Source organism: Podarcis filfolensis (assembly GCF_964270895.1).
Source record: "Podarcis filfolensis genome assembly, chromosome: 10".
In the NCBI taxonomy this organism is placed as follows: domain Eukaryota; kingdom Metazoa; phylum Chordata; class Lepidosauria; order Squamata; family Lacertidae; genus Podarcis; species Podarcis filfolensis.
The window spans coordinates 47,078,005-47,105,082 of record NC_139612.1 but is presented as its reverse complement, the minus strand read 5'-3'; the positions used below and the strand labels follow the sequence as shown (position 1 = coordinate 47,105,082).

The 27,078-nt window shown below is 47.2% G+C and overlaps 2 protein-coding genes and 1 long non-coding RNA gene across 3 annotated transcripts in view; 1 reads left to right on the top strand and 2 right to left on the bottom strand.

Moving 5' to 3' along the window:
- LOC310743629 overlaps positions 1 to 27,078 on the bottom strand; it is a 232,848-nt gene that overhangs the window by 89,693 nt on the left and 116,077 nt on the right. The window lies entirely within an intron of this gene.
- LGALS1 (galectin 1) lies at positions 10,544 to 17,849 on the top strand. Its single transcript, XM_083574266.1, has 4 exons — positions 10,544 to 10,798; positions 12,342 to 12,421; positions 16,481 to 16,652; positions 17,625 to 17,849. The coding sequence occupies exons 1-4, from the start codon at positions 10,559 to 10,561 to the stop codon at positions 17,769 to 17,771; spliced, it is 639 nt and encodes a 212-aa protein (XP_083430392.1). The 5' UTR covers positions 10,544 to 10,558; the 3' UTR covers positions 17,772 to 17,849.
- LOC310743800 (urotensin-2 receptor-like) lies at positions 20,554 to 22,890 on the bottom strand. The gene has a single exon (XM_083574265.1). It carries the CDS (start codon positions 22,876 to 22,878, stop codon positions 21,838 to 21,840), a length of 1,041 nt encoding a protein of 346 aa, XP_083430391.1. The 5' UTR covers positions 22,879 to 22,890; the 3' UTR covers positions 20,554 to 21,837.

Here is a 27,078-nt window from a genome sequence, read left to right as displayed (position 1 = left end):
AAGCACCTATTAAGAACCACATTGGCAACATGCATGGGCCAAAGTATTCTGTGTATTATCATAATGTAAACCAGAGTCTTGCCAGGGTTTAACCCTCGAGCTCATTTTTCTGGAAGGATTTCACATGCTCCGAAATTAAGCAATATAGGCAAGGAGCCAAAGAGCTGCATTAGGCAAACTCAAGGACCCAGATGTGGTTAGGAGGCTGAACTTTTGCTGCCTCCTTCTTTTTCTTCTCCACTTCTTTGGTCAGCAGACTCCCAGGCCATATCACACGCTAGTATGGGAAGTCCCCCTCCATTTAATAAGTGGCTGCTGTGCGGCCTATAAAGCATCTCTCTGTTGCACAGCTCTATGGATACACCCCATCTGTATCAAAACTGTTGAGCCTCAGTTGCTGAATGACTCATAATGACTCATGGGGTTACCACAGAAATCCTTCCACATGATATGGAAAGCTGAAATATCAGGTGCACATAGTCCCCAACCTTGATTATTTGTTAAAAACAACAACCCACAGAGTCCTACTTAAGAGAAGACAGTCGTCTGTTTGAAGGACTCTCTTTCAGAATTTAGTCCTTTATTTGAAGGGCTGTCTGGTCCAAATCTGGTTTAAAGATAAAGAACTGACTGAACAGAGAGTATGGGCTTTAAATTCACCATCAACAGTTCGTACCTGGACAGCAGACCTAGTAGGCAAACAGGTGACCTAGGAACAGTCTTTCCATTATGTGATCTAATGAAGTTTGCTTAAATTGTGGGGATTATTTCCAAATCTGCATTTATGAATATGAATTAGTACAGTGGTACCTCGGGTTACATACGCTTCAGGTTACAGACGCTTCAGGTTACAGACGCTTCAGGTTACAGACTCTGCTAACCCAGAAATAGTACCTCGGGTTAAGAACTTTGCTTCAGGATGAGAACAGAAATCGTGCTCCGGTGGCGCAGCAGCAGTGGGAGGCCCCATTAGCTAAAGTGGTGCTTCAGGTTAAGAACAGTTTCAGGTTAAGAACAGACCTCCGGAACGAATTAAGATCTTAACCTGAGGTACCACTGTATATGCAAATCCATGCTGTTCTGTCCTCCTTTCCTTCAGTGATGTAGTTCTACTTTTTTGGTGATGTAGAAGAGGTCACCCTAACCTGAAATAAGAGCATTTATACATCTCTCCCCTCTTGGTAGCCATGGATTTTCTGTGAATCTCCTATCCCTTGTCAGTTTCATATACCTTTTAAAAAAAACAGATTATTGAAAATTTCAGATGTGAGCTGCCACGGGCACTTCAGTTTGATGGGAAAAGGTGAGACAGAAACATTTTAACAAACATGCATAATATTTGTCACATAAAAAATATGAAATATGCCATTCCAGAACCACCAGTGTAATCAATGTTGTCATCATCAATATTTCATATTAAAGAATATTCAAAAAACTGAGGAGGGATGGAGGCATATCATTATTATTGCTCCTTGTATTCCTGATAATTAGACTGTGAATATCATAAGGAAGCCAGGATGCTAAGGAGCCCAAAGAAGAGAAAGGAATCAGCATGTGTGGGAAAACCTCAAGTTTTGCAGAAGTACAAAAAATATTGGTGGGGGTGGGGGTGGGCTGTAGACTTCCCATATACCGTATTTTTTGCTCTATAAGACTCACTTTTTCCCTCCTAAAAAGTAAGGGGAAATGTATGTGCGTCTTATGGAGCGAATGCAGGCTGCACAGCTATCCCAGAAGCCAGAACAGCAAGAGGGATTGCTGCTTTCACTGCGCAGCGATCCCTCTTGCTGTTCTGGCTTCTGAGATTCAGAATATTTTTTTCTTGTTTTCCTCCTCCAAAAACTAGGTGCGTCTTGTGGTCTGGTGCATCTTATAGAGCGAAAAATACGGTAAGTATTGTTAGATGCCACCCCCCAAATCTCCGAGTGTTGTGAGATTCCCAGGGGTTTCAGGTGCTTAACCCAGGGTTCGTGTTTCCTTTGGGGAATGTGGCACAGTGGAGACTGGGGTGCCTTTATGGTGTATGGTTTATTTACACATATATACCACCTGAGCCTATGATGGAGGAGTTCACAGCATCAGCACCCCAAGAGGGCCCTTCTTCCTCCATGGGCACAGATATCAAACATTGTGCTCTGCTTCTGCCTCCTCACCTTGCTGCCTTCTTCCCAGTGATATCACTCCTCCCTCCAACCTCTCTAAGCTTGATCTTCTACTAACTCTGAGTTGAGGGAGAGGCCCCAACCATTTTCCATCTCACACTTGAGTTCCTTTGATCCTTCATAGTCCTAATGGCTCATCCCCCAGGCTATCACCTGAAGAGGAAGTTACCCTTGCTTAATTAGTACAGTAGTACCTCTGGTTGCGAATGGGATCCGTTCTGGAGGCCTGTTCGCAACATGAGCAGAATGCAACCCGCGTCTGTGCTTGCGTGGGTCACGATTTGCCGCTTCTGCGCATGCGTGTGACGTCATTTTGCGCGTCTGTACATGCGCGAGCAGCAAAACCCAGAAGTAACCCTTTCCGGTACTTCCAGGTCGCTACGGGATGCGACCTGATAAAGCTCAACCTGAAGGAAACGTAACATGAGGCACGACTGTATTTAAGACTTGTTGATTCTGGGGGATTGGCATTGTCTAGCACACAACTTAATACACATGGGTCTGGATTAATGCATATGAGTCTGGCACCCATGTCTTAACACTCCAAGCATTCATTAAATTCTAACATTTGCTTGATTCAGAGATTACAGTGGGCTAGCACCCACAAACTCATAGCACTATGTTATATGGTGATTGACCATCAACAGAGAACCACAGCAGAATGTTGGTGCACTATTTAGGTGTGTATGAAGGCAGCATATAGCCTTTCCTGCAGCAAAGATATTCCTGCAGCCTTTCCTGCAGCAAACATTCCTGAAGCTCCGAAAATAAAAGCAAAGATTTTTCTGTTCTGGTGGGCTTTTGGTTTTGAATTAGATCGCCTGCTGCTTGGTTTATTTGACTCCTGCTTTTAAAATCTAATGTATCATTAGGACAAGTAGTCTGTGTTCTGCATAAGACCGGCATTGCAGGAAGCCCAGGAGCTACGCGGCACGACCAGGATCCCAGCTACACTGACTCCTACCAGTGGTCCCTAGTGATGTGCTAACTTCAGAATTAGAGGCATCAACATCTGAATACCAATCTCTGGAAAACATGATCAGGGAGTGAGTGCTCTTGGCCCTCGTGAGCTGCTTGTGGGTGTCGAACAGGAATCTCGTTGACCATAATGGGAAGAAGGATGTTGAGCTAGATAGGCCTTTAGGTGGATCCAGCAAAATTGCTCTTATGTTCTTAGCTAGAGATAAGCAGGTGATGTTCAAATAATGAGCAGATGGCTTGTATGCCAAAGATCATTGGCATCGGTGGGAAATACCTCTATCTGAGATCTTGGATAGTTGCTGCCCATCAGAATGGATGGTCCTCAGTTACTGATTTTTTTAATTGAGATTTTCTCATAATACAGTAAAATTGCAGGTGCAGAAAACACAAAACAAAGAAGGAAAACAGAAGACAAGAAAAGGGCAATAGAAATAAAGAGAGGAAACACAGAGAAAGATAAAGCAAAAGACACATTAACAAAAAATAAATGCTAAAGAGGAACTTTTCCACTTTGTGTTAAACAATATTTATTTTAAGCTGTTTCAGAATCATTCATTTCTTTTTCCCAAGAAAAGTCCAAGACAGCATGTGTGGGACGTTTACATAGTTACGACTTGTCCCATACACAAAACAGGCGGCAAGATATCAGACCCAACAGGTTAGTCCCATTTTGCAAGCTCTGAGTTCAGCCTGGAAGCCTGAGAATTAAGAGTTTGTGTGGGCTTGCAAAGCTGCAGGCAACATCACTGTGGCCACGAAAATCAGGGAGAGGGTGTGGACTACCCACGTAGCTTTGCAGTGAGAGCACCATCTCCCCGGTAATTACACAGCAATGGAAGTTTATCTTGGCCACAAACACACACAGAGAACCATCCAGTTCTAAAGTAGAAAGAGGTGGAAGCTCAACAACTCTGGCTCCCTAAAAAAGCTCAATAACTTTGGACAGTCCTGCTATAGGGGATATCTGCTCTATTGTTCTTTTTTGTGTGGCAAATAGATTGGAGATTTTCATTTGAGAAGGCCACACCTTCAGGCCTGAAGCTTTGGTCTTCATGCCTAGCGACTGTCATTCTTTCATTCATTGGATTTATATTCTGTGTTGGGTCTATTAAGTTGTAAGCCTGCGACCAGCGACTGTCTTATCTTTGAGACTCTGTACAGTGCTTAGTAAATTGTAGGTGTTTTATAAGCAATGCACGACCTTGTATTCTACCAACTTAACTCAAAAGTCTCCTCAAGGCACCTCAATTGCACCTTAAAATTGTGAACAATACACTGCAATGTATCCATGAACTACAATGAATTAAAGCGTCATAAAATATGACACAAACAAATAGTTGCGCTATGATCCGCTACATTGCACTAACATTGAACCTGACTTCCCAGAGTGGTGAGAATAAGTGCAGAACTACCAGGCTTAGTTTTATTTGGATGTTGGAGGTGACTTACAGCATATATTAATAAATATTTGCTATATTTATTGACACCCAAACAAAACAAGAGGGGAGGCAAACAGCTCCCCTTACAAGTAGACCCCATAACTGTACTCCAGTTACTGGTAGCTCCAGAAAAAAACTGTTTATGCATCTCTCTCTACTTCTTGCATCTTCCATAAACTCTGAAAGTAAAAGTGGCCATGTTGGCTCCTAAGAATAGTTCAAAAATCCATTTATCAGGCCAATCAAAACAGCACAAAATATTGTGCCTGCTTTCGAGCTAGGTCCACACTATATAAAAAAGGTGAAGGACCCTTGGACAATTAAGTCCAGTCATAGGTGACTATGGGGTGTGGCGCTCATCTCGCTTTCAGGCCGAGGGAGCTGGCGTTTGTCCACAGATAACTTTCTGGGTCACGTGGCCAGCATGACTAAACCGCTTCTGGCGCAACGGAACACCGTGACAGAAACCAGAGCACACAGAAATGCTGTTTACCTTTCCACCACAGCAGTACCTATTTATCTACTTGCACTGGTGTGCTTTCGAACTGCTAGGTTGGCAAGTGCTGGGACAGAGCAATGGGAGCTCACCCAGTCACGGGGATTTGAACCATTTACCTTCTGATCAGCAAGCCCAAGAGGCTCAATGGTTTAGACCACAGCACCACCCACGTCCTTTACCTTTACCTTCCACACTATACATTTAAAGCACATTCAATGCATGTTTAACCACAAGACTTCCAACTGTTGTCTTCCCGTCCCCACAAACATCAATTCCCAGCACTCTTTAAGAAACTACTGTTCTCATGGTTCTTTTCAGGAAGCCATGGGGTTTAAATGTGCACTCGATGTGCTTTAGAATTTTCAAATGCATAGGGTGGATCGCTTCACCAGACAAGATGGCAAGGAAATAAATTGGGGAAGGGAGGGAAAAATGGATTGGGCTAACACAGAAGCCATGGAGTCTGCATCTGGTCTTGGCCTTAAGGCAGAATGGGGCAAGAAGGTGGCAGACATTCAGATGAAGCTCTTTAAGGTGCTAGACAGGTTTCAGGTAGTTGCAGCAAGGCCTGCTGGGAAGAAGAAGCAGAACAATAGTTTGATTTCCCCATCAGACACAAGAACTGGCTTCTGCCCAGGTCTGTCTCCATCCGTAGGCAAAATGCATAAGCTCCTTGATAAGCAGAGAACAGGAATCCAAAGAAACCAGGCAGTGTTTCTACCAGCAAAGGTGGAGATTAATTTTTGGTGGCGTGCTAGACAATAAGTCAATAGATGACAAATTGGGTAGCTTCACCCAGCTGTCAGAGGGAACTGTTCCCTCACAGAATGAAGTCCCATTTTCTGGTGGCATAAAATATTCTTCCTCCAGTTTATTATCCTCCCTTGTTGAATGGCTAAATTTGGCATTTTCCAAGTCACAGGAAAAGCCCATGTTGGCCCATAAGAAAGATTCTCATTCCATATTAGGGATTCCACCCCCCCCCCCAAAAAAATGTCTTAATGGTTAGTTCCCACTGATGAAATTTCAGTGGATTAGCCTGGACTGTTAACAATCAATCTGCATAAAAAAGGGAGTATTCATGATTGTAACTTTGAAATTTGGGCTGCTTTTTTTAAAAAACCTGTGATGTTCTGTTGCCACTTCTTTGTGGTCATGACAAGGGAGAATTAGATGATGTGGTTACTCCCCTAAGGCAGTTCTACTTCACACCCACACTATATATTTAAAATGCATGGCTTCCCCAAAAGAATTCTGGGTACTGTAGTTTACTCCTTACAGAGCTATGATTCCCATCACTCTTAACAAGCGACAGTTCTGAGGATTCTTGGGGGGAGGGAACCATGTATGGTGTAGACTTGACCTTATTTCTGATTTCAGTGTCATGGAGACGGGGAGCAACCACTGTGTAGAATCAACCCCAGTGTCAGAGCAGCGCCCCAGTACATAGGCCGCTATTGTATTTTACTATTATTTCTAATGCTTAGAATCTGTATGTGCATAAGGAAAAGGGAATGTGGCTCTGGCCTCACCAACATTTGGCTCCAGCCCTTCCCACCGCTGCCATGGAACCCCTCCAGAAGATGCGTCGTGAAGGGGAGGCAGCCCTCAGCTTGAAATAATGTTCCCTATTCCTGCCGACCTGCTCCAGAGCAGGAGCTTCCATCTTGGATTGGCTTGAGGAAGCCAGGGCAGTGTGTGATAGTCTTTACGATGGCCCCTCCTGTCAGCACCAAAGACCACCAGTCACCACTGGGTGCCTGTGCCAAGCCTAGTTCACGCCTGTATGTCCATTCTTCGATTACTGCAACATCCAGGGATGTTTTGATGAGTGAATGGGCCTTCTCAGTCCTTGTTGCATAGAAAGCATTCCATTGACTTAATATACTTGTTAACACTCTTTCTGGTCTTGCCACCGTTCATCATAATTAAAATCTCTCTCAGGTGCCGGGCAGATGTTGCCAGGTGCTTTGGGGGCCAATGTCTTAGGAATGACTCACACAAAGGTGTGGCAGCCTAGCTAGCAAGCACTGGGTTTCAGTACATGTTTCTGATGCAAGATCTCCTGTAGGCAAGGGAAGGTTGGAGACTGATGGGGAACTCAATGCTAAAAGAGGAATATAACAGAATTGCTTCTGTTGGGGGGGGGGGAGTTGCAAGGAGTGACTTTTGATCTATTTAATTCTCTCTGTTTCCTTCCTCTTCCTCAAATTGATAGATAATATCTCTCTTCTGGTCTGCAGACTTCTCGCATGTCTAACTCAGCTTCTGTGAAGCTGAGGGTGGAGACAGTTTATAGCCAGCAAGAACAGAGCTAGTAGCTGAGACCAGCAGGTGAGAACCAGAAGCTTTTGTCCAGGTGAGAGAATAGCATTGGCTTGCTCATCTGTAAAGAGGCTTCCTTAACTGCCCTCTCTTTAGTTACCGGTACTTCCCTGATTATCCCAAGTTGGACACTGATGTTCATAGCAAGCCTTCCAACGTTTCTGGTTGGGAAAGCAGGACACACACACCCATACACCTCCCACCCCACCCCACTTGAACTCTGCGTGCCTGATTTTCCACACATGCACCGATGCAGACTTTTCAAAAGGGAGAAGCAGCAGTGCAAAGCCGTTTCTCACTCTCAGCAGTGATCTGTCATTCGAAAGCACTTTTTTTCTTTCCCCACTCCTCTTCCCCATCTCCAAAACACTTTTGGGTGGGCACGAAATTGACACCAGGCTAGAAACAGCTTGTTGGCTCCCATAGTCAATTTCATGATTCTGTTGACTTAGATAGAATAGTTGACATAGATGGCTGCCATTCAGAGGCCTTGTTACCGGCATACAGTTATCAATCTGCAAATGCTACATTGGGGCTAGTGCGATGGTAGTAGGGAAGTCGCTCTGTTGCTGAACAAGAGTTGAGAATTATCCCTCCCCACAAGATTTCTGTTTTCCCTGTCCTGTGCTACCACCACCCACCAAAGTTCTGGAGTGCCTCCTGTCTTTTGTACTACACACCATCAAACTGTTATTAAACTCTGGAATTTATGCTAGAGGGCTAAAATGATATGTGAACCATTAATGCTGTTGCCATAAGCATAGAGAAACGAACCCAGTAGAGGAAGAAAGAAAGATTTGTTCTGAATCTCTTGGAAGAGCTTCAGCCTATCTTGTGATGAGGGGAGGGGGTGGAAGCATACAAGGCGAGCAAAGCCACACAAACCACAAAAGCAGACGTTTGGCCTGCAGCCTGGTTTTGCTCTGCTCTACAGATTTAATTATACAGATGCTGCTCTTGCAGAGAAGTTATTTCGTCCCCCCTTCAAAAAAAAAAAAAGCATTTTCCGTTCAGAATGAGTCACAATTGGTCTGGTCTACCAAATGTGGGTAGATTTCAAAAGATGCGGAATTTTCTGGAAGGGCCTTTTGCACCAAACTGTTTGCTCGCCCTTTTTGAAAGAAGCACTAGGGCTGCCTCAAGACACACCCGGCCAAGGATGGATGGGAGGTTTGGCCACCAGCCGAACAAACCCTGAGACCCCAAGCCGGCAAGCTTCACCTTCTTCCCTTTTTAGCAGCCATGCATGAGTCATGCTTTCTCAGGTGCTTGAGTGCAGGTGCAGATTAACAACAGGGATCGGCCGAGATGCACCAAGCTTCGCCAACCTGATGCCCTCCAGATGTTCTGGACTACAACTCCCATCAGCCCCAGCCAGCACGCTGGATTCCATTCTGTGCTGGGTGCTTTAGCAGAAAAGTAAGACCAATGTTTGTTTCTTGATACATGCGTTTCCGCTGTACTTATTAGAATGATTACAAACAACACTTGCCCCCACATCCATCCAGCAGGCTCTCCTATCATAGTTGCTGAAAAGTTGCAACACTTATCTTCTCGGTGGGGAGCTGAACCAGAGATCCTTGCATGCAACATGTATTCTCCTGTATTTCTGCAAAGAAGAAATCACCAAACCAAGAGTCAAGTCAGTGCTATCAAGCACTGACTGGCTGCTAACGTGGAAGGGGTGAGGAAGATGCCTCGATTTGAAACCCACATGCACAAGCCAATGTTCCTTGCTGTAACATTTGAGAAGACTGTCTCTCTGTTTGGCGGCACACATCCAGCACAAGAACAGCGTGTGAACATACTCACTGGACAATGTGAGCACAAACCAAGCAAGGGTTGGAATTTTCAGCAAGAACCCTTTGTTCTTGCAATACGGAATAAGTGCAGTGATATCCTTCCCTCGCATATTGGAATTTGTGGGACGGGTTGTTGGCTTCTACTGAATTTGTTCTTAATTTCACCTGTTGGGGTATATGATGCTGCCTGTCTGTAGTACATTTATTCTGACGTGGACTACAAATGGAAAAGCTGGCAGTCTGGAGACTGAGATGTTGCGTGGGAACAAGCCAGCCACAGTTTGAAGCGCTTAGTGTCACTATAGACTTATATAGTAACCCTGTCATATAATGTCTTTAATGAAGGTGTGAGGAATCTTTGGCCCTCCATAGGTCTTCTCAACTACAGGGTGTGTGTATATTTTGATGCCAGAATTTTCTACATTCTTGGAATGGGCAAGGAAATTGATCCTTCATTGGGTGGGGCTGTTACTATTGGGTTTCCCAACCTTACCCTGGTTGTGTTTAACATCCACCTAGCTGGTAACAATGGGCTGGTAAAGAGGTTAATCTTCCAATATGGAAGCTAAAAGCATGGGACCAGGGTGTGGTGTGGTAGCTATTTCAGATGGATAAATGTGGAGAACAGGGGTGTGGCCCTATTTATGTGTCATGCAGGTGAGCCCCTAGTGGTGGCTTTGGGACAGAAGAAGCCATGCATGCCAAGATGTGCAAAAACTAAAGAGGACTAGGTTTCTCTTTCTCTCCCCACTCCAATTCCGGAGATGATGGCAAAAAGAAGCAAATATTTAGGTTTAAAATCTCAAAGTGGGAGAAGAGTTGGGCGGCAGAACCAATTATTAGAAGATGTTGTTGAGTGTCCATCACTGCTTGTTGGACAAACATGTGATAAGTTGATTTGAGCATGGATAATGGCTTAAATAGTCAAGACACTTCCAGCTCAGCAAATCCTGTTTTTTCCCTGCATTTCAGAGCTGTGAAGCCACATTAGAGTGTTTGGCCACAGGCCACAGACTTAACTGTCTGTAAAGTTTTCAAACATTTTCATATCTGTGTTACATAAATACACGCCGTTTCTTCCGTACGTTGATTTTATTCTTTTGCCTTCTTCTATAAAGGCCGTTTATTCCAATATCTCTCTGCATCTTTTGGCTTCGGTACTTCTAACTGCTCTCGGCTCTTTTTTTTAAACAAAGAGGCCCAGGACTGTGCCTGCCAACTGCCATGTTTAATTTTTAAAAAGATCCCGGACAATAAAACCCTCTCATTGTAAAACTATTTTTCCACTGGCTTCGTCACTGCCACACTTAGCTGGATGTTCCCTCTCCCAGCAAATGGCTGGGATGCATCATGAAAGCCGCCTTCAGCATCCACAAGGAAGGCTGTGCCACATCCCCCACAAATTGCTGCCGCCACCCCCTTCTCCGCCCATCTTCTGCTGCTGCCTTTGGATTGGTCATTGGAACTTGTGACTCCTCAGCTGCTAGCCTATATAAGGGCAAGGGAGTGGCACTCTCGTCCCCCACAACTTTGAGCAAGGACCCAAGTGAGCTACAGGAGCAAACAGCTTGGAAGGACAGCATCATGCCTGTGAGTCTGGGGAGAAGGTGGGGGGCAGCTGGTGGGTATCACTGACTGGCCACAGGGGCAGGCGCTCCAATGCACCAAGGGCTCTGGAGTGCCAGCCTCTCTTAGTGCTGGAAATCTGCAGGCATGTCAGCAAGGCTGAAGGGAGAGAGTCCTGCTATCGATTGATGGTGCTTTTTATAGGAGTTGTGCTGATTCATCTGTAGTGAGATAGGTTGTTTGGCTATTAGACTGTGCGTTCTCCTCACACGCCGCAATCAAGAGGAGGGATGTGGTCAGGGGAGAACCCCATAGCAATGGGGATCCTGCAACCCTCTCTTTCTCAGAAGAGCATGTTTGTAGCAAAGTGAAGATTGGAGTTCTGCTTAGATTTGCATTTGCGATGATTCATTTTTCCTAGTCTTCCGCCTATAAGCTTCCCACCACACACAGAGACATGCACCAGATAGGGAAAGTTGCTGGAACTAGCTACTTCTGGCACCAGCCTAGCTTGTGCCCAGACTCTCTAATCCCATTTTTGAAACTTACTCGGAGCCCGGAGTAATAATAAATGAATTATAAGCACTTAAAGGCACCTGTTGGATGTGAGAGATGGGAATCTTCAAAGGCAGCTGGGCGTGGCTCAGAACATCTGCCAGCGGCCAGATAAGCCTTTCCCTTCTTGCTAGGAGGAAAAAATATATATCATTTTCACTTCTTTCTTTCACTTCTAACTTAGGCTGCTACCTTCTTGTTGCTGGCCCTGCTCCCAACACAGGAGCTAAGATGAGGGTGCTTTTCCTCCAGCTCTTTCTCTGTGGCAGGAAAAGCCCCACTTGTTTAATTCAGGCTGCTGCTTAAAAGGAGCAAGGTTTTATACCCATTTTACTGGTTGGATGGCTGAGGTTGCAAGTGGTGCACTAACTTCTCTGTTCATCTGAAGCAGGAGAGGTGAGGACCATACTCCCTTGCATGGGGTATCAGGGAGTCTGGAGCAGGACACTCAGAGCCACATGCCCAATAGTCTGGGCTGATGGGAGTTGTAGTTCCAGCATCCACAGGTTTCCCATCACCGCCCGACAAGCTGGTGCTTAAGAGTGTCCTGGTTGATTTAATTCATCTGATGAAAACAGACTCTTGCCTGCCAAACCTAACGCCACAAAAATTGCCAGATATTTAGTTATTTCAAGACTAGGTGAAAAAAAATATTAACCTGCTTTGGAGCTTAGGAATCGAATGTGCTACATGCCCACATTTTTGTTTCGGATTCTTTTTGGTGGGTGATGAATAACATGACATCTTCTTTCATTAGAGATGGCCCTCTGGGTGCTGTTGACTACAACTCCCATCATCTCTGACCGCTAGCCATGCCGGCTGGGGCTGATGGGAACTGGAGTCTAGTGATATCTGGAGGGCCGCAGATTCCCTGTCCCCCTCTTAGTTAAGGAGGAAAATGGGGGCAAGTTTCCTGAGAGCAGTTCATCTGCAATAATATAATCAGACCAGAATTTACTGCTGCCTGGCAAAGGGAGAGAACAAATCACTCCTCTCTCAATTCCTTCTCTAGGGAGTTACTTGCACCAGCCTGCATGTGGCCCCCGGCGCCCGTCTTGCTGTGAAAGGTGATATCCCAGCAGGAGCTAAGAGGTAAGCTGGTTTCATAGGGAGAGATTACCTTTGAGCACGCAGACATTCCAAACTTGCATGGGCCTTGGGAAGCTTTGGCTCTCATGGCTTCCCCCAAAGAATCCTGGGCATCGTTCACAACATACTGAGAACTCTGTTGCAGACCTGCACTGCCCCTCGTCTCCCAGATATCCAAACTCCAAGGGATTCATCAGAATGACTGTTGAACTAGCGTGGAGCACTAGGGCTCATCTCCATTGTCGTTTGACAGTAATGATGTTCCCTGCATGACATTCTCCTCAAAATCACTGGCTGCCCACCCCTTTCCCTGCTCTTAATGCAGATTTTCTCATTCCCTCTCCTTTCTGGAGTATCCTCGATATGAGAAAGTCTGGATTAAGGAGAGAGAAGGAAGCATGAAAAGGCAGTGGTTGGAAGAAAACTTCATATACACAACAGAGAATTAATGAAGATTCAGGAAACTTACTGCCCACCTTAAAAAGCAATATGGATAAGTCTGTAGCTATGCCCTTGGTGACATGGGAGGGAGGAGGGAGACCTAGGGGTAAAACTGCTCCCCATTAAGCTACAGAGAGGAAGCCCATTTCCCTTGGTCTTAGGGTGTGTCCACACCGGAGCAAAAGGTGGACCCCATCCCAGGTTGTCTCCAGATCTCCTCCCTCCTTAAATGTGGAATTTTTTTTCTGATCCTGGCCATGTCAGACATTCTAAGGATTGGGGGGGGGGGACACACACCCGCATTTGAAAGGGCAACCCTGAGATGGGGAGGGGTTTGTGTAGAGGATGCCATGTCTCCCAACAGGAATGGGGAAACAAGCCAGTGCAAATACACATTTTTCTCCATTGTGGAGAAACCCTTGCTTTTGTGGAAATTGCCAAGAAGGGGAAGGAGTAATGCCCACCCCCAGCAGTATTTTCCAGTGCGTTACATCGGAACTTAGACCAGCTCGTGGCCTCGCCTCCCCCATGCTTGTGCTGCTCCTGCCAAGAGCCTAAACAGAACCAGATGTTGGAAGCAACCATCCTTCTCCCTCCCCCCCCCACATCCGCCCCTTCAGTCTCCTCTTGCAAAGCCTTTCTCCCCTGAATGCTCACTGTACACAGTCAAGACCCGCTTGGTGCTGTTGCCAGGAAGAATGTACATCTTCTCCAGACGAACGCACTGCTTTTTCTCTTTCCTCATTGTGGTTTTCCGCTTGGGAGTCCCTCCTCTGTCCCAGAATTACAAGCGTCTCGATTTTGTAGGGCAAGCTGTACAATCCATCCCACACCAATCAGGGTAAGCATTTAAACGAAAGCACAGAACTTTGCCTACTTTCAAGGAGCAGCCACAGTTGTGTAAGAGCAATGAATGTGCAGGGGATCGGAGATGCAAATAGCAGCCAACAGGGGGCTTCACTTAGCAGCAGTGGAGCATCTGGGGTTGGCCATTGGAACCAAAGTCCAGGGTCCAAAGCCAGCACACACATGAGGCTCGGTGAGGCAGTCGCCTCAGGTGGCAGGCAGAGCTAGGAGTGGCGTCAGATCTGGACCACTCCCTGCCTCCTCCACTGCTGCTGCCTCCAACTCAGCCACTACCACACCTCCTCCAATATTCCCACCACTGCCACCTGCTCCTCTTCAGCCTTCTTTTTCTCTCCGCTGCCACCTTCACCACTCCAGGGCTTCACTGGGCAGCCTCTTCACGTGAGGCGGCAGCAGAGAAAAGGCAGTGCCTCCCTCCGCCATTTTCCTTTTTTGCCTCAAGCAGCAAAATGTCCTGAGCAGGTATGGCAACCTCGGCACCTGCGTGGGTACTGGCATGCCAGCCCAGGACTTAATGCCAGAGCTAAGTCAGACTGTTGCTCCGTCTAGCTCTAAACCACCTGCAGTGACTGGCATCAGCTGTCTCAAGATTTTGGGAAAGGGTCTCTCCCAGCCCTTTCTGGAGATGCTGGGGATCGAACCTGGAACTTTCTGCACCTGAAGGAGATGCTCTGCCACAGAGTCACCACCTTTCCCACATTGACCTACGTATACCTCTGAAATACTTAAAAATGCATGCCAAGCCGCTTCTAGATCTCACAGAGCGATGGAGTGCAGATAGGGGCGGGAAGAAGACGGAACATTTGCCAAAAGAATCTGCATGTTTGAGACACCCCCTAATCCGCGCCAGGTTGGATTCAATCCTGAGCAAAGTTTAGCTTGTGGGGATTGGATTGAGATGAAAGGAGAAGAGTTTATGAATCAGGGGTGGGGAATAAGGGCTCCCATGAAGCAGCAAACTGAAGGAGGCTGCAATTGCATAGGCCAGAAACCAGCCCCATCAAAGGCCCAGCTGAGTAGTTCTGCTGGCTGACAGATTTCTTTTGCCAAAAAGACAGTAGCGGGGAGACAGCACCACACCCCTTTCTGTCTGCTGCACGACCACATGCTACAGCAGTGAAATCTAGCCACTGGAGGTGGTTCTAGTGCTTCCAGAAGACAAGGGTTGGAGCTGCCTTTGTTTCTTCTGAATTCTCATTATATGAGGAACTGTAACTGTTCAAAGAGAGGGCTTAATGAGCAAATGTTGGGAAATTCCAGCAATGCAAGAGGAGGTCTGTGGTTGGACAGCAGGGGGCCTCAGGGCCAAATCAGAGGGATTTTGGCTCCATCACTGGGAACGCTTGAAGGTGAACATGCCCAAACTCTTCCCATCTCCTTGTGATACCATCAGTGAAGCTTCCTAGTTTTTCATTCCCCAAACCTCCCTGGCTTGCACCTACATGGTGACGCCTCAAGGGTAGGGAGGATCACTCAAAAGTGGCAGATAATATTCTTCGATAAGGAGAGGTGTTGTGGAATTGCTTCAACTTGCCTCTAGGACAGGTAGAAGCAGCTTGCATTTTTCCATGAATAGAAACTGAGCAGAGGGATGGTCCTAGATCAAGGAAGCTTAACTTGTAGCCCTCCAGATGCTGCATGATTGCAACTCCCATTACCCCTGGCCATTTGCCATGCTGGCTAGGAGTTGCCGTCCAACATCTGGTGGGCTGTTGGTTGCCCCCACAAGATGATCTCCACAGTTGTGAACACATGGCCATGTGCTGTGGCTCCATTGTGCTCCCACCGCTGGTTTTTGAATCCCTGTACACACAATAATACCCACAACGTAGAGTAGCTTCTTGTGCAATACTGTGGCTTGACGTGTTCCCCACTCCAAAGCCAGCTTGAACCCAATTTGAAAACGTCAACCATAATCCATCGGACAGAGGCAGTCCCACCCCCTTGCAAAGGTGCCAACTTGAGTAAAATATGGTGGGGGGGCAGGTAGGCCCTGCCCCACATAATCACAAGATGCGGTGCACACACACCATTTGAATTGCAATGCCCATCAATGAGGGGAGGCTGGCGCCCTCAAATACTTTGGGGGGAGGGCTGAAGGGACCTCAGCACCTAGGAGTTGGCTTCTATGTGTGGACAGACAACTTGGAAACAAATCCAAGCGTACTGATGCGCCTTGAAACACAGTGAGGGGAAGGAAATGACCTTGCTGAGTTTTAAGCAGGCAATGTCTACGTAGCCTAATTCTATGAGTCTGTGAAGTAACTTCTGCTATTACAGCTTGTCTTGGGGAGGAACAAACGTCTCTTTTCATGAAAGCTAGCTTTTTTATCATCATTTAAAGCAGGAAGGCCCTGTGTGCTTAATCCTTTCCCCACCGGCTTGTTTCTCCACTCCAAATCACTCCCCGGCACCTCTTCTCTCTGTGGGAAAAGGCACCATTTGTCCCAGAGAGAGTGCCAGCTCTGTTATGCAGCAGGGAGTGAACCAACTTGCTTCAGGTGGCACTGAACGCGGAGCAGCTGCCACTGTGGTTCTCTGGGCAACTCTGAAGTAAACGTGGAGACACTAAGGGCTCCTCCACACGACCTGTTTATTGAGCATCTCTCCTGATTTGCTAGCACAAAGATTGCAGGGTATGTGTGCTTGTATGCGTTTAGATTGCACCCAGTCTTCACTGAGCATTAGAAGAGCGTAGCAGTGGATCCCTGAGACATGAGGGCTTTGCAATTAACTGTCTGCCGCCTGTTTCAGTTGGGTCATCAACCTGGGCAAAGGCGAAAATGACATCATGCTGCATTTCAACGCACGCTTCGATGCTCACGGGGACATCCGAACCATTGTCTGCAACTCCAAGATCAACGGGAAATGGGGCCAAGAACACAGGGAGACCAACTTCCCCTTCCAAGAGGGCAGCAGCGCAGAGGTGAGACTCGGATCTGCACAGGTTGTGGCAGGGGCAAGGGGGGACTGCATGTGGGTTTGAGTGGGAAAGTGTCATAAGGAGAGGTGACAAAGCCACGTTTGAAAGCGGCATGGATGGAGGACTCTGTAGTGCATGAATATGGGGTGAAGGTGCTGCTGAGGTTTGGACCGGAGGCCCAGTTCCTATGCAACTGATCCAAACTGAGGTGATGCTTCCTGTCTGTGCACTTAGCAGCTGAAGGAGAAGCAAACATTCAACAGGTTGAGCTGCCTTGGAATGCAGATGATAGAGATCCTCAGGCTTTTGAGACTCTCTCCAGGCCACAACCCTTGACACCCTCCTAGTGCGCTTTGGCCTGGCTGAATGTTTCCTCAAATTCTGACATTGCCTTTTCCTTGCCTGGATGAGTGCTAGGGACAGGTGTGTTAAGTGTGTGCATAGTAACTAGCCTGCTGTCCAAAGGTGACATTTACCTGTTTTGTGTCACCTGTTTGGCCCCAACCAACACTGGCCTGTGGCCCCCAGACAGTTGCCCAGGAAGGAAAATGGCCCTCAGTGTGTGGGGGGGCACGGAGTAGGATCCCAATCCTGTTAGTATGGAAAGGAAACACTACCTGTTGGACTCCTGCCTCTTCTGCTGTTCTAAAAAGGCCCAGGAATTCTGTCAAAAGCCAGCAAGCCCAGGATAGATGTGCATCTTCCACTAGCAGCCATAACTCCAGTCCAGTCGCTTGATAACTAGAATGATAGAAGAGTTGGAAGGGAACACAAGGATCATCTAGTCCAACCCGCCCAAAAAAACAATGCAGGGATATTTTGCCCAACATGTGGCTTGAACATATGACCCTGTGATTTAAGAGTCTCATGCTCTACCAAGTGAGCTATCCCTCTCAGCAGTTGGGATAACTGATGGTTGGTGCTCTTCTCATGCTGAAACCATGCCACCCCCACCCCTTTTTTCCCCTCCTTCAGGTGCTCTTCACTCATGACAAAAACGAGGTTACCATCACATTGCCTGGCAACCATCAGTTCAAGGTCCCAAACAGCGCTCACTTGGAAGGCATTGAATATGTCTGCGTAGAAGGCGACTTTAACTTCAAAGGCATATCTCTCGGTTAAGCCTCTCCCGGTCTTGTCTTGCTCACCTCTCCTGCTTAATAAGGCAGCAAAATAAACACAGCTGAATTCTGGTGTAAACTGGTGATGTGTCTTTCTGAGTCTTTGCCACATGGTTCTTCCAGGGCCATCATTGCCATGGAGGCAGATGATGTTTGTGGTCAGTAGTAGTAGATGCTTGTGGAATTTGCGGGGGGGGGGGCAAACTAAGAGCCAACACTCCTGACATGTCTAACCGCAATTCTGATTTAAAAAAAAATAAAAATATGCAGGTGCACATTTCATTTCTTCATTTTATTGTTTTAATGTGGCCTGCGTCCAGTAACCATAGAGAGGGGCAAGGAGTTAAGCAGAACACTGAAGTCTGATCTCTCTAGCCACTGGAAGCAGTGGAGGCTGATCGGGGGTGGGGTGGGAATGGGGCACCATCCCTCCAACCTCAGTCTGCACTCAGCATCATCTGCCTGTCCAAGTCCAAGGCATGGCCATGCCTGGTATCTTCCTCCTCCTTAGTCTCCACATTGCCCTTGCAGAAGGATAGGGACAAAACTAGAATAGCCCATTGGCTCTAGCGCCACCTACTGCTGATCTCCCTGCTTTCTGCCCTACCGGTACCAATGGGCGCCAGCCAACACTGCCTGCTTGGCCAGTTGATGAGACTCCTCCATCAGGTGCTGCTCACATGTTTTTAGGCACCAGCGCTGCATCATAGGTGTGCACAACACACAAATACACACAAACCTACTGGGGTCATCAAGTGCAAGAGCGGATAGTGTTTTTATTTACCTTGGGCTGTAGCCAATGGTAGTCATACTCTGAGTAGATCCATTGGAGTTAATGACTTATCTTACATCTATTAATGTCAGTGGATCAGTTGAGAATGCATTGGTGGGAGACAATCCCTTGAAAAGTTTATTTTACATATATATATATATGCATGCTTTTTAAGGAGAGGTCTCCTGAAGTGGCATGCAATTGTATTTTAGAACACTATAAAGGCCTCAAGAAAAACATAATAAAAAGCACGGTACAGACGCTTTTGGAAATAAAGTGAGGAGTAAAGCCCAGTCAAATTCATTCAGGTGTGTACTGATCTAGGGTTGGGGGGGGTCAGAGAGCCTTTACTATTTCTGCAGAAGGGACCATGTCTCCAGCATCCTAAAACTACACAATCAGCATGAAAGGGGAACTTCTTAGCTTTTGTGATGCTTAAGAGTCAGCCAGAGTGAAAGGAGGCGAGTCAGCCATGGAGGACTGGCTCCTAGGGAAGATCACCAGGGAGAAGTTGTCCTGTATGCTCCAAAGCTAAGCATTTAGGAACACCGAAAACACAGGTTCTTCAATGGTGTGCAGGTTCTGTTATGCACAATGGAACGTCAAGGGAAATGTAACTCAAGTCACTCCAAAAGGAGATAGAGCATTCCAAATCATTTGCTGATATACACACACAGAAAATAGTAGATGCAGCTGAAAGGCAACATATTGAGATAGATCATTGATCATTGCAAAACATCCCAAATTATTAATGTATCGTTTTAAGATTATTGTATAATCTTGGAAGGGGTGTGGCTGTCAGGGGGCGTGGCTATCATCATACACACCATGCACTTAAAGCACATGACTTCCCCCAACAAATCCTGGAACTGGAGTTGACCCCTCGTAAAACTACAATTCCCAGCACCCTGAGCAAATTTCCATGGGGAACTTGTGTGTTTTAAATGTATAGTATATTTGCAGCCTCAGAATATGCAAGTGCCTGCAGACAATGCAGTCTATGGTGCAGCGGTTAAGAGCAGTGGACTCGTAATCTGGGGAACTGGGTTCGCATCTCCGCTCCTCCACATGCAGCTGCTGGGTGACCTTGGGCTAGTCACACTTCTCTGAAGTCTCTCAGCCTCACTCACCTCACAGAGTGTTTGTTGTGGGGGAGGAAGAGAAAGGAGAATGTTAGCCGCTTTGAGACTCCTTAGGCTAGTGATAAAGCGGGGTATCAAATCCAAACTTCTTCTTCTTCTTCTTCTTCTGCTACACAGGCACCTTGAGGGAGGGAAGTCTGGGCACCATGACAGAAAAGGCCCTGCCCATATGCACCACACAGACCTCCTCCACAGATCTCAAAGGGCAAGCAGAATCATTTTGGAGGGGAATGTGGCTGGTGGTGCTTGCCCTGCCACTGCGCTGCTGAGTTTAGAAAAGGCATGCCAGACAAAACCACATCCTCTGCACAACCGTTACAGCTGGGGTGTTGCTTTCCAAACCACAAAAAGTTTTTATTTTATTTTAAAAAGCTGGCCTTGTTGCACCAGAGTGGCAGACCTCTTTAATCCATTCTGATTTCAGGAACCTACAAGTTATTGAGTCCCTCTCACAAAACAGTAACAGTCTGCAGCTGAGACAGTTGCAAAGGATTCTGCTTTTCTTCATTCAGTAGGACAATACCGACGACTATTCTTAATGTTTATAAAGCACTAAAAACTTATTAAATCCTGTATGTACATTGATCTGGTGCAACAAGCACTTATATGTGTGCAGTAGAAAAACTCACCTTGCTGTGGATCAACTACCAACTTTTTAAAGGCCTTGTTATATTCTACAAACTACTCCGTTAGTCACAGGAAAGTGTGACCTCCCAACCCTTCTCTCTCCACATATTTTCCTGCCTTCTGAAGTTCTCCTGCTATGAGGTATGTTACAGCCACATAAGACATTCCTTCTTTGGCTGCTGCTAAGCTGGTATCATGCCATGCCAATATTTCACAGATAAAACTAGAGACGTTTGTGTACCGTATTTGAAACATCTATTCTTGCACCAAAGATCATCACTTGAGTCCTTCCTCCCCACTCTCACTTAACATTGTTGCTGAAATCTCTTTTCTGCCTCCTGTATGCTGCATTCATTTAGTCCTCAATAATTTGTCCTACACTGGCTACTAAAGCTGCTTGTATTAGCAAATGGATTACAATACATGCTTATTTGGGAGTGGAGGGAGAACAGAATGTTTGTTGCTACTATTATTAAAGCATCCTCCGTATAAATTAACTGAAGAATCAAAGGAGAGGTACCTGCCCTCAAAGGGTTTACAGTCTAGCTGTCAACACAAGGAAGGCAACAGATGACGGAGAGAGAAATGAAAACAGGAGCCAACAGGGGAAGGATATGTGATTACTGCAGCTACGGATCTGGCTGTACTTATTACAGGACAGCTGCAAAGCAAAGATTTCCAAATGGCATTCACTGTCTCGACTGGGAGCTATAGGTAGGAATGGGGAGAAATTCAGTTCAGTTCACATTTAAAGGCAAACCTACCCAATTTGAAATTTCTGCAACAACACAAACATCAAGACACAGCCAACCTTGGAGACTTACACTGCTTCAAATCTTGCAAGGCACTTCTCCAGCCATAATGCATGTACTCGGGTAAAGTGTGCATAAAAATACAAATACAGTGGTACGTCGGGTTACATACGCTTCAGGTTACAGACTCCGCTAACCCAGAAATAGTACCTCGGGTTAAGAACTTTGCTTCAGGATGAGAACAGAAATCGTGCTCCAGCGGCACGGCAGCAGCGGGAGGCCCCATTAGCTAAAGTGGTGCTTCAGGTTAAGAACAGTTTCAGGTTAAGAACGGACCTCCGGAACGAATTAAGTACTTAACCCGAGGTACCACTATATTAGTGAAAATAGCATACAAAACTGTACATTAGGGAAAACTGATCTGCAGAAAAGAATAAGGTTAAACAGAATTGCATAGAAAAATTAGAAGCCAGGCCAAACAGCAGCTATAGGTTGGGTCAGTGTGGTTTGGGGGAAATGGCCTGGTGCGCCAAATCTGGCCCATGGGACAGAGGTTTCCTACCTCTGATATACACTATGGCCCAGTTACAACACAACACTAAGCCAAAAGATGGTTTAGTGTGAACAAGCAAACATGCAGGTTCCCAGAGTGAAGTCTGCAGTCACTGTTCCCCATCTTGCTGCTGCTGCTGCTCTCCAAGGCTAAGCCCAGCTGTGCAGGCAGACACAAAGGCATCCTTGGGGGAGATTATTGGTGGCCACCCTTTGCCTCCTTTATCCAAGCCCTCCTCCCTCTGCCACAGACACATGTTCTGCTTGGGGCATTTCATGCGTTTTCTTCTTGAAGAAAGCATGCCTCCTACGTGGCCTTTCTCCGCCCTGAGCAGCCATGTACTCGCGGTAATTCCTGGTGAGCAAGGTATACAGGAAAGGGTTGACACAGCTGTTGCCATAGGTCAAGCAGGTAACGCCAAAGTTGAGGTAAGCCTGGGCGGTCGGCCCAATCTCCAAGTCCTCTGGCCAGTACAGCTTGGTGAGTTGCCAGGCCCAGAATGGTACAAAACAGGCCCAGTAGGCTACGATGATGATGAAGATCCTGGGAAACAGCTTCTGCTTCAGGGCCCTGCTCGCCACAGGCGACCACATGACTTTTGTGGAAGCCCAATAGGCCTGCACAAGCCGGGAGTACACGACCCCCAGGACCAAACCAGGCCCAAGGACGCTCGTGCCAAACAAAACCGTGAGGTACACTTGGAAAGCGCCAGGCGTCCACGTGGGGAAGCAGATGAGCTTTCCACTCCTGCCTTCCCTCTGCTGGATCATGACCATCATGGGCACTGTAAGAAAAGACGAGACGAGCCACACGGCAATGCAAGCAAGCCTGCGGTAGCTGTTCCCAGCCTGCCTGGCCCTTAGCGGTCTGGTCACGGCCCAATAACGCTCCACGCTCATGGCCGTCAGCAGGAATATGCTGGCGTGCATCGTCAGCAGGTCCAAGCTGAGCAGAAACCGGCAGCCCACGTCCCCAAAGAACCAGTCCTGGGCAAAATATGTGCACACGACAAAGGGGATGGTGGAAAGGTAGAGCAGATCGGCTAAGGCCAGGTTGACCACGTAGATGCGCAAAGAACCCGCCGAGCGAACAGACATGCCACCAAATGCTACCACCAGCGTATAGATATTGCCCGTTGTCCCAAAGAGACATATGAGGAGGAGGACTGCGCCCAAGGCCCTGGTGACAGGACTTTCTTCTCCACGCTCAATGTCATAGGAGAAATTGCCCAACGAAGCTTCTTCAATGAGTTCCGTCGTCATTGGATAGCCGAGGGACTCTGGTTCTAAGAGGAACTACCAACCACACACAGTGTGTTTTTGACAGCCTTGGCTGGACAGGGAGGCAAAGGATGATGGGAAGAAACTAAAATCACTTAGGTGTGGGTGGGTGTGAGCCTCATAGGGAATTATGTAGGCTATTGGGGTGGCTGTCCTCATTGCACCCCATGCTCATCTTACCATTCTTGAAGGCACATCCGTTCCACGCTTACAGATTTGATGGCATGGCATCCTCTTGCTTCTTTCTGTTGCTGCAGAGTTCTCATACTCTCTCCAGCTGGCCCTCCGCGACTTCTGTCATCAAGCATTTGTTGACACAAATAAAACTAGCCCCACGGCAGCCAAGATGCTTTCTTCCTCGTCTTCTTCTGCCCGACAAGAGATGCAGGGCAGTTGTGCTTTCCCAACGGCAGCCCTCCTCAAAAACATCATTCACCGCTGAGTGGCGGAGCATCTCTGACTCATGGCTTCACACTCAAGTGCAAACACACTCAGCAATATCTAATGGCACTGTAGTGCGACCACCCAGCAGATTGCAGAATTCTTTTCTCCTCAACATTCCCGTTTCTGTCTGTATTTCCTTTGGGGGTTTTTATTTTTAACCTTGCCTCTACTTGCTTCCTTTCTCTGCCCTCAACCCCGTAAAGAGGGGAATGGAAGGTCCTGAATTAATACAGATGTGGTTAAGGAACTGGATCAAATAGGGGCTGGGAAAGAGAACAATGATCTGAGATAAGTTCCTTTTAAAAATATTTTTGGGAAGCAGAGCAATGAACATGCTGCAGAGGAGTAGCTGTATTCAGTGCAAATATCTGCCTGTTGCAGTAGAAACAACACACAAGGATGTCATCATAGCAGGATGGTGCATGGATGGTGCATAGCCAGCTGCATTTAACATGTATCAAGTCAACCAAGCCTGGCAGTCAAAAACCCAAAGGACAGCATCTCAATTTTAATTCTACTTTTAGGAGTAGTTACAATTCTGAACAACCCTTGACAAACGACAGTGCCCAGAACTCTTTGGAGTAAGAATTTCAAATGGGCTTTAAAGATTAAGCACATACACAGCTTAATAAAAGCTGTTTACAACATTAATAGGTCCTCAAATGTTATTGTTACTTTTTTATTATTAATGAAGGACCAACACAGCTGCTTGCTTGTAGTGTTGTTTTAAACATTCTGGATATTTCCTTGCCCCTGCAAAAGCATGTTTTAAATTTAAAACATTATAGCAATTTCCCTATCATGATCAAAATCAGGACATTTCTCAATTCTACGCCACAGGCACGCAGCAGGGATGGGCAACCTATCTTAGCCCTTTATCTGACCCTTTTTGACCACTGTCCAAGGACCACATACTAGTGGCAGGCAAGGCCAGAAGCAAAAGTGGGTGGCCCAATGAATGTACATTTCATCTTTGACCTCTAGGATAGTTTAACACAAACCCTTCTCCATCCTCTGTTTAGATAGGCTAGCGGCATTGTCAGAGTTCAAGGGCACATTCTGGTCAGATAAAAACTTTCAGGGTGTGGAGGGAGGCCAGCGCAGGGAGTGTCCAAGGGAGTCTTCTGAGGTGACCAGAATTGAGAGGCCTGGAAGGCTGCATTTATTTCCTGGACCTGAGGTTCCCCATCCCTGGCCCACAGCATAAAAAAGACAAAACTCTATCCTGTTGGCTGTTGCATACCAGTAATGTGTAAGGAGGCATGCACACGCTTGCAGTGAGGTTTTTGCTTGCATGTCATGGCTTGGAACAATACCCTTAGTTTATGCCATGTAGTCAGCAGTAATGCTAATGCCAGGGATCTCAGATAGCACTAAGTGGAATTCTCTAGCCAGCCATTTTCCCTCCTCTTAAGCTCCACAAACGCAGTTAGGGGAAAATCCAGCTGCAAACAGCTGCCTTGGCAATTTGGTGCTAGATGAGCCATTCCATCAGCCCAGCTTGATCAGCCGAGAGGAAAGCATGACTGCAAAGGGTTTGGCAGCGTAACCGATTGTTTCAGTGCTCTTTCTGGAGTCAGTTTAACAAAATAATACTCCTACAAACATTTCCAGCATTCTTACTGAGCCACTCAGAACTCATCTTCTTGAACCCAAAACACACACACACAATGTCCTTGCTCACATGCAACCTGATACATCTCTAGTCATTTTCTGCAAGGCATTTCATGAAACAGAAAAAAATCTATCCGCCACTTCTGGCAGTGCGGATTTCAGTGGTGCCCAGTGCAATGCCAAAATTTGGTGCCCCCTCCTGCCTTCCATCGCTCGTCATTATTGCAGAACTCCCTGTGACGCCCTCTTGGCTCGGAGCTCAATTTGGGCAAACCGGATGTGCTCCCATAAATCTGCCTCTGCTTCTGGGATAATGCCTGGTTGCAAATACAAACATGGACTTGAGACAATTTGCAAAGCTGCCCTCCCCACTGTCATCAGTCCTGCAGGGATGTCACAGAGGGGACAGTTGAATCCTGAAGAGGGGAAGAGACCAGGGAGCTGGATGACCTGAGGGAGGGTCTGAACGGGGTGAGGGAGGAAAAATGTCTGAGACAGAGGAGTGTCAGGGGAGCAGGTAGCCTGGAGTAGGTTCAGATGGGCTAAGGCTTGTGCCCTCCCTGCTCTTCAAAAGAAAGGAGCGGGAGGAAGAGTGTTGCTTATTGGATCAATGTCTCAGCTCATACTTTGCCATGCATTTGACCTGTCATGTGATAATCAATCACATGACACAGCACACACACTATTTGAATGGCAATGCCCATCAACTTGGGGCGGGGGATAGCCCCCTCATATCTTTTGTTGGGGGGGGGGCAAAGGGACCTCAGCCCATAGGAGTTGGCTCCTACGCCTGATGGACCTTTAACCCTTGCCTTTCCTCTGCCTATATTAAATAACTGGGCAGACAGAGAAACATGAATTCGAGTTCTTCATCTGGCAGAGAGGGCTAATTGATATAAGGAGAAGCCCATTGGACCAGAGAAGAGGGCCAAACAGGCTGGCAAGAATCCTCAAGAGCTTGTCTATAAAGAAGAGCAAGTTGTGTTGTTATAGCTATCTCCACATTCATTGTGGGAAACGAATGGAAAATGAAAGGAACAAACCCCATTAGTTTCATTCGTTTTAGTTAGGATAACATATGTGAATTCAAATTGAAGAGTTCTGAACAACAACAAAAACATCTTTCATTTGATTATTTTTCACTCATTTCCGCTGGGATGAAGAAACAGAAACAGCAGTCTGGAGCAGCCTATACAGGTCACAGAAAGTTGATGTGGAGACGACAAGAGGCAGAGAGATCAATGCATCTGTCAGTATAAAATGGGGTCTATTAAAAAGACACACCAAAATTATCATGCCAAGTTACAAGCAGAGGAATAGGCGGTTGGTTCTCCATTGAAAACTAGGAGTACCTTGGATATGCAAGGATATTTTCAATGCCTTATAAAACTGATACCCTTTGACCAATCTGCATGAAATTATTTGGCTGGTCCGATGCTTTGGGGAAATACCGTATTTTTCGCTCTATAGGACGCACTTTTTCCCCTCCAAAAATGAAGGGGAAATGTGTGTGCGTCCTATAGGGCGAATGCAGGCTTTCGCTGAAGCCTGCAGAGTGAGAGGGGAGAGCCCCAGCGCCAGCCCCACAAGGTCGGGGGACAGAGGGAGGCGGAACGCCGCCATCCCGCTGTCTCCCGAAGTGGTTTGGAGGCTGACGGCGGGGAGACCCCGCCGCCAGCCCCGCAAGCTCCGGGGACAGTGGGGAGGCGCAGCGCGTCTCCCCGCTGTCCCCGGACCTGATCTGAAGGCGGGCAGCGGGGAGAAGAGCGCTTCTCCCCGCTGCCTGCCTCGCAAGCTCCGGGGACAGCGGGAAGGCGCAGCGCGTCTTCCCGCTGTCCCCGGACCTGGTCTGAGGGCGGGCGGCAGGGAGAAGAGCGCTTCTCCCCGCTGCCTGCCCCGCAAGCTCCGGGGACAGCGGGGAGGCGCAGCGCGTCTTCCCGCTGTCCCCGGACCTGATCTCAAGGCGGGCGGCGGGGAGAAGAGCGCTTCTCCCCGCTGCCTGCCGCGCAAGCTCTGGGGACAGCTGGGAGGCGCAGCGCGTCTTCCCGCTGTCCCCGGACCTGATCTGAAGGCGGGCGGCGGGGAGAAGAGCGCTTCTCCCCGCTGCCTGCCTCGCAAGCTCCG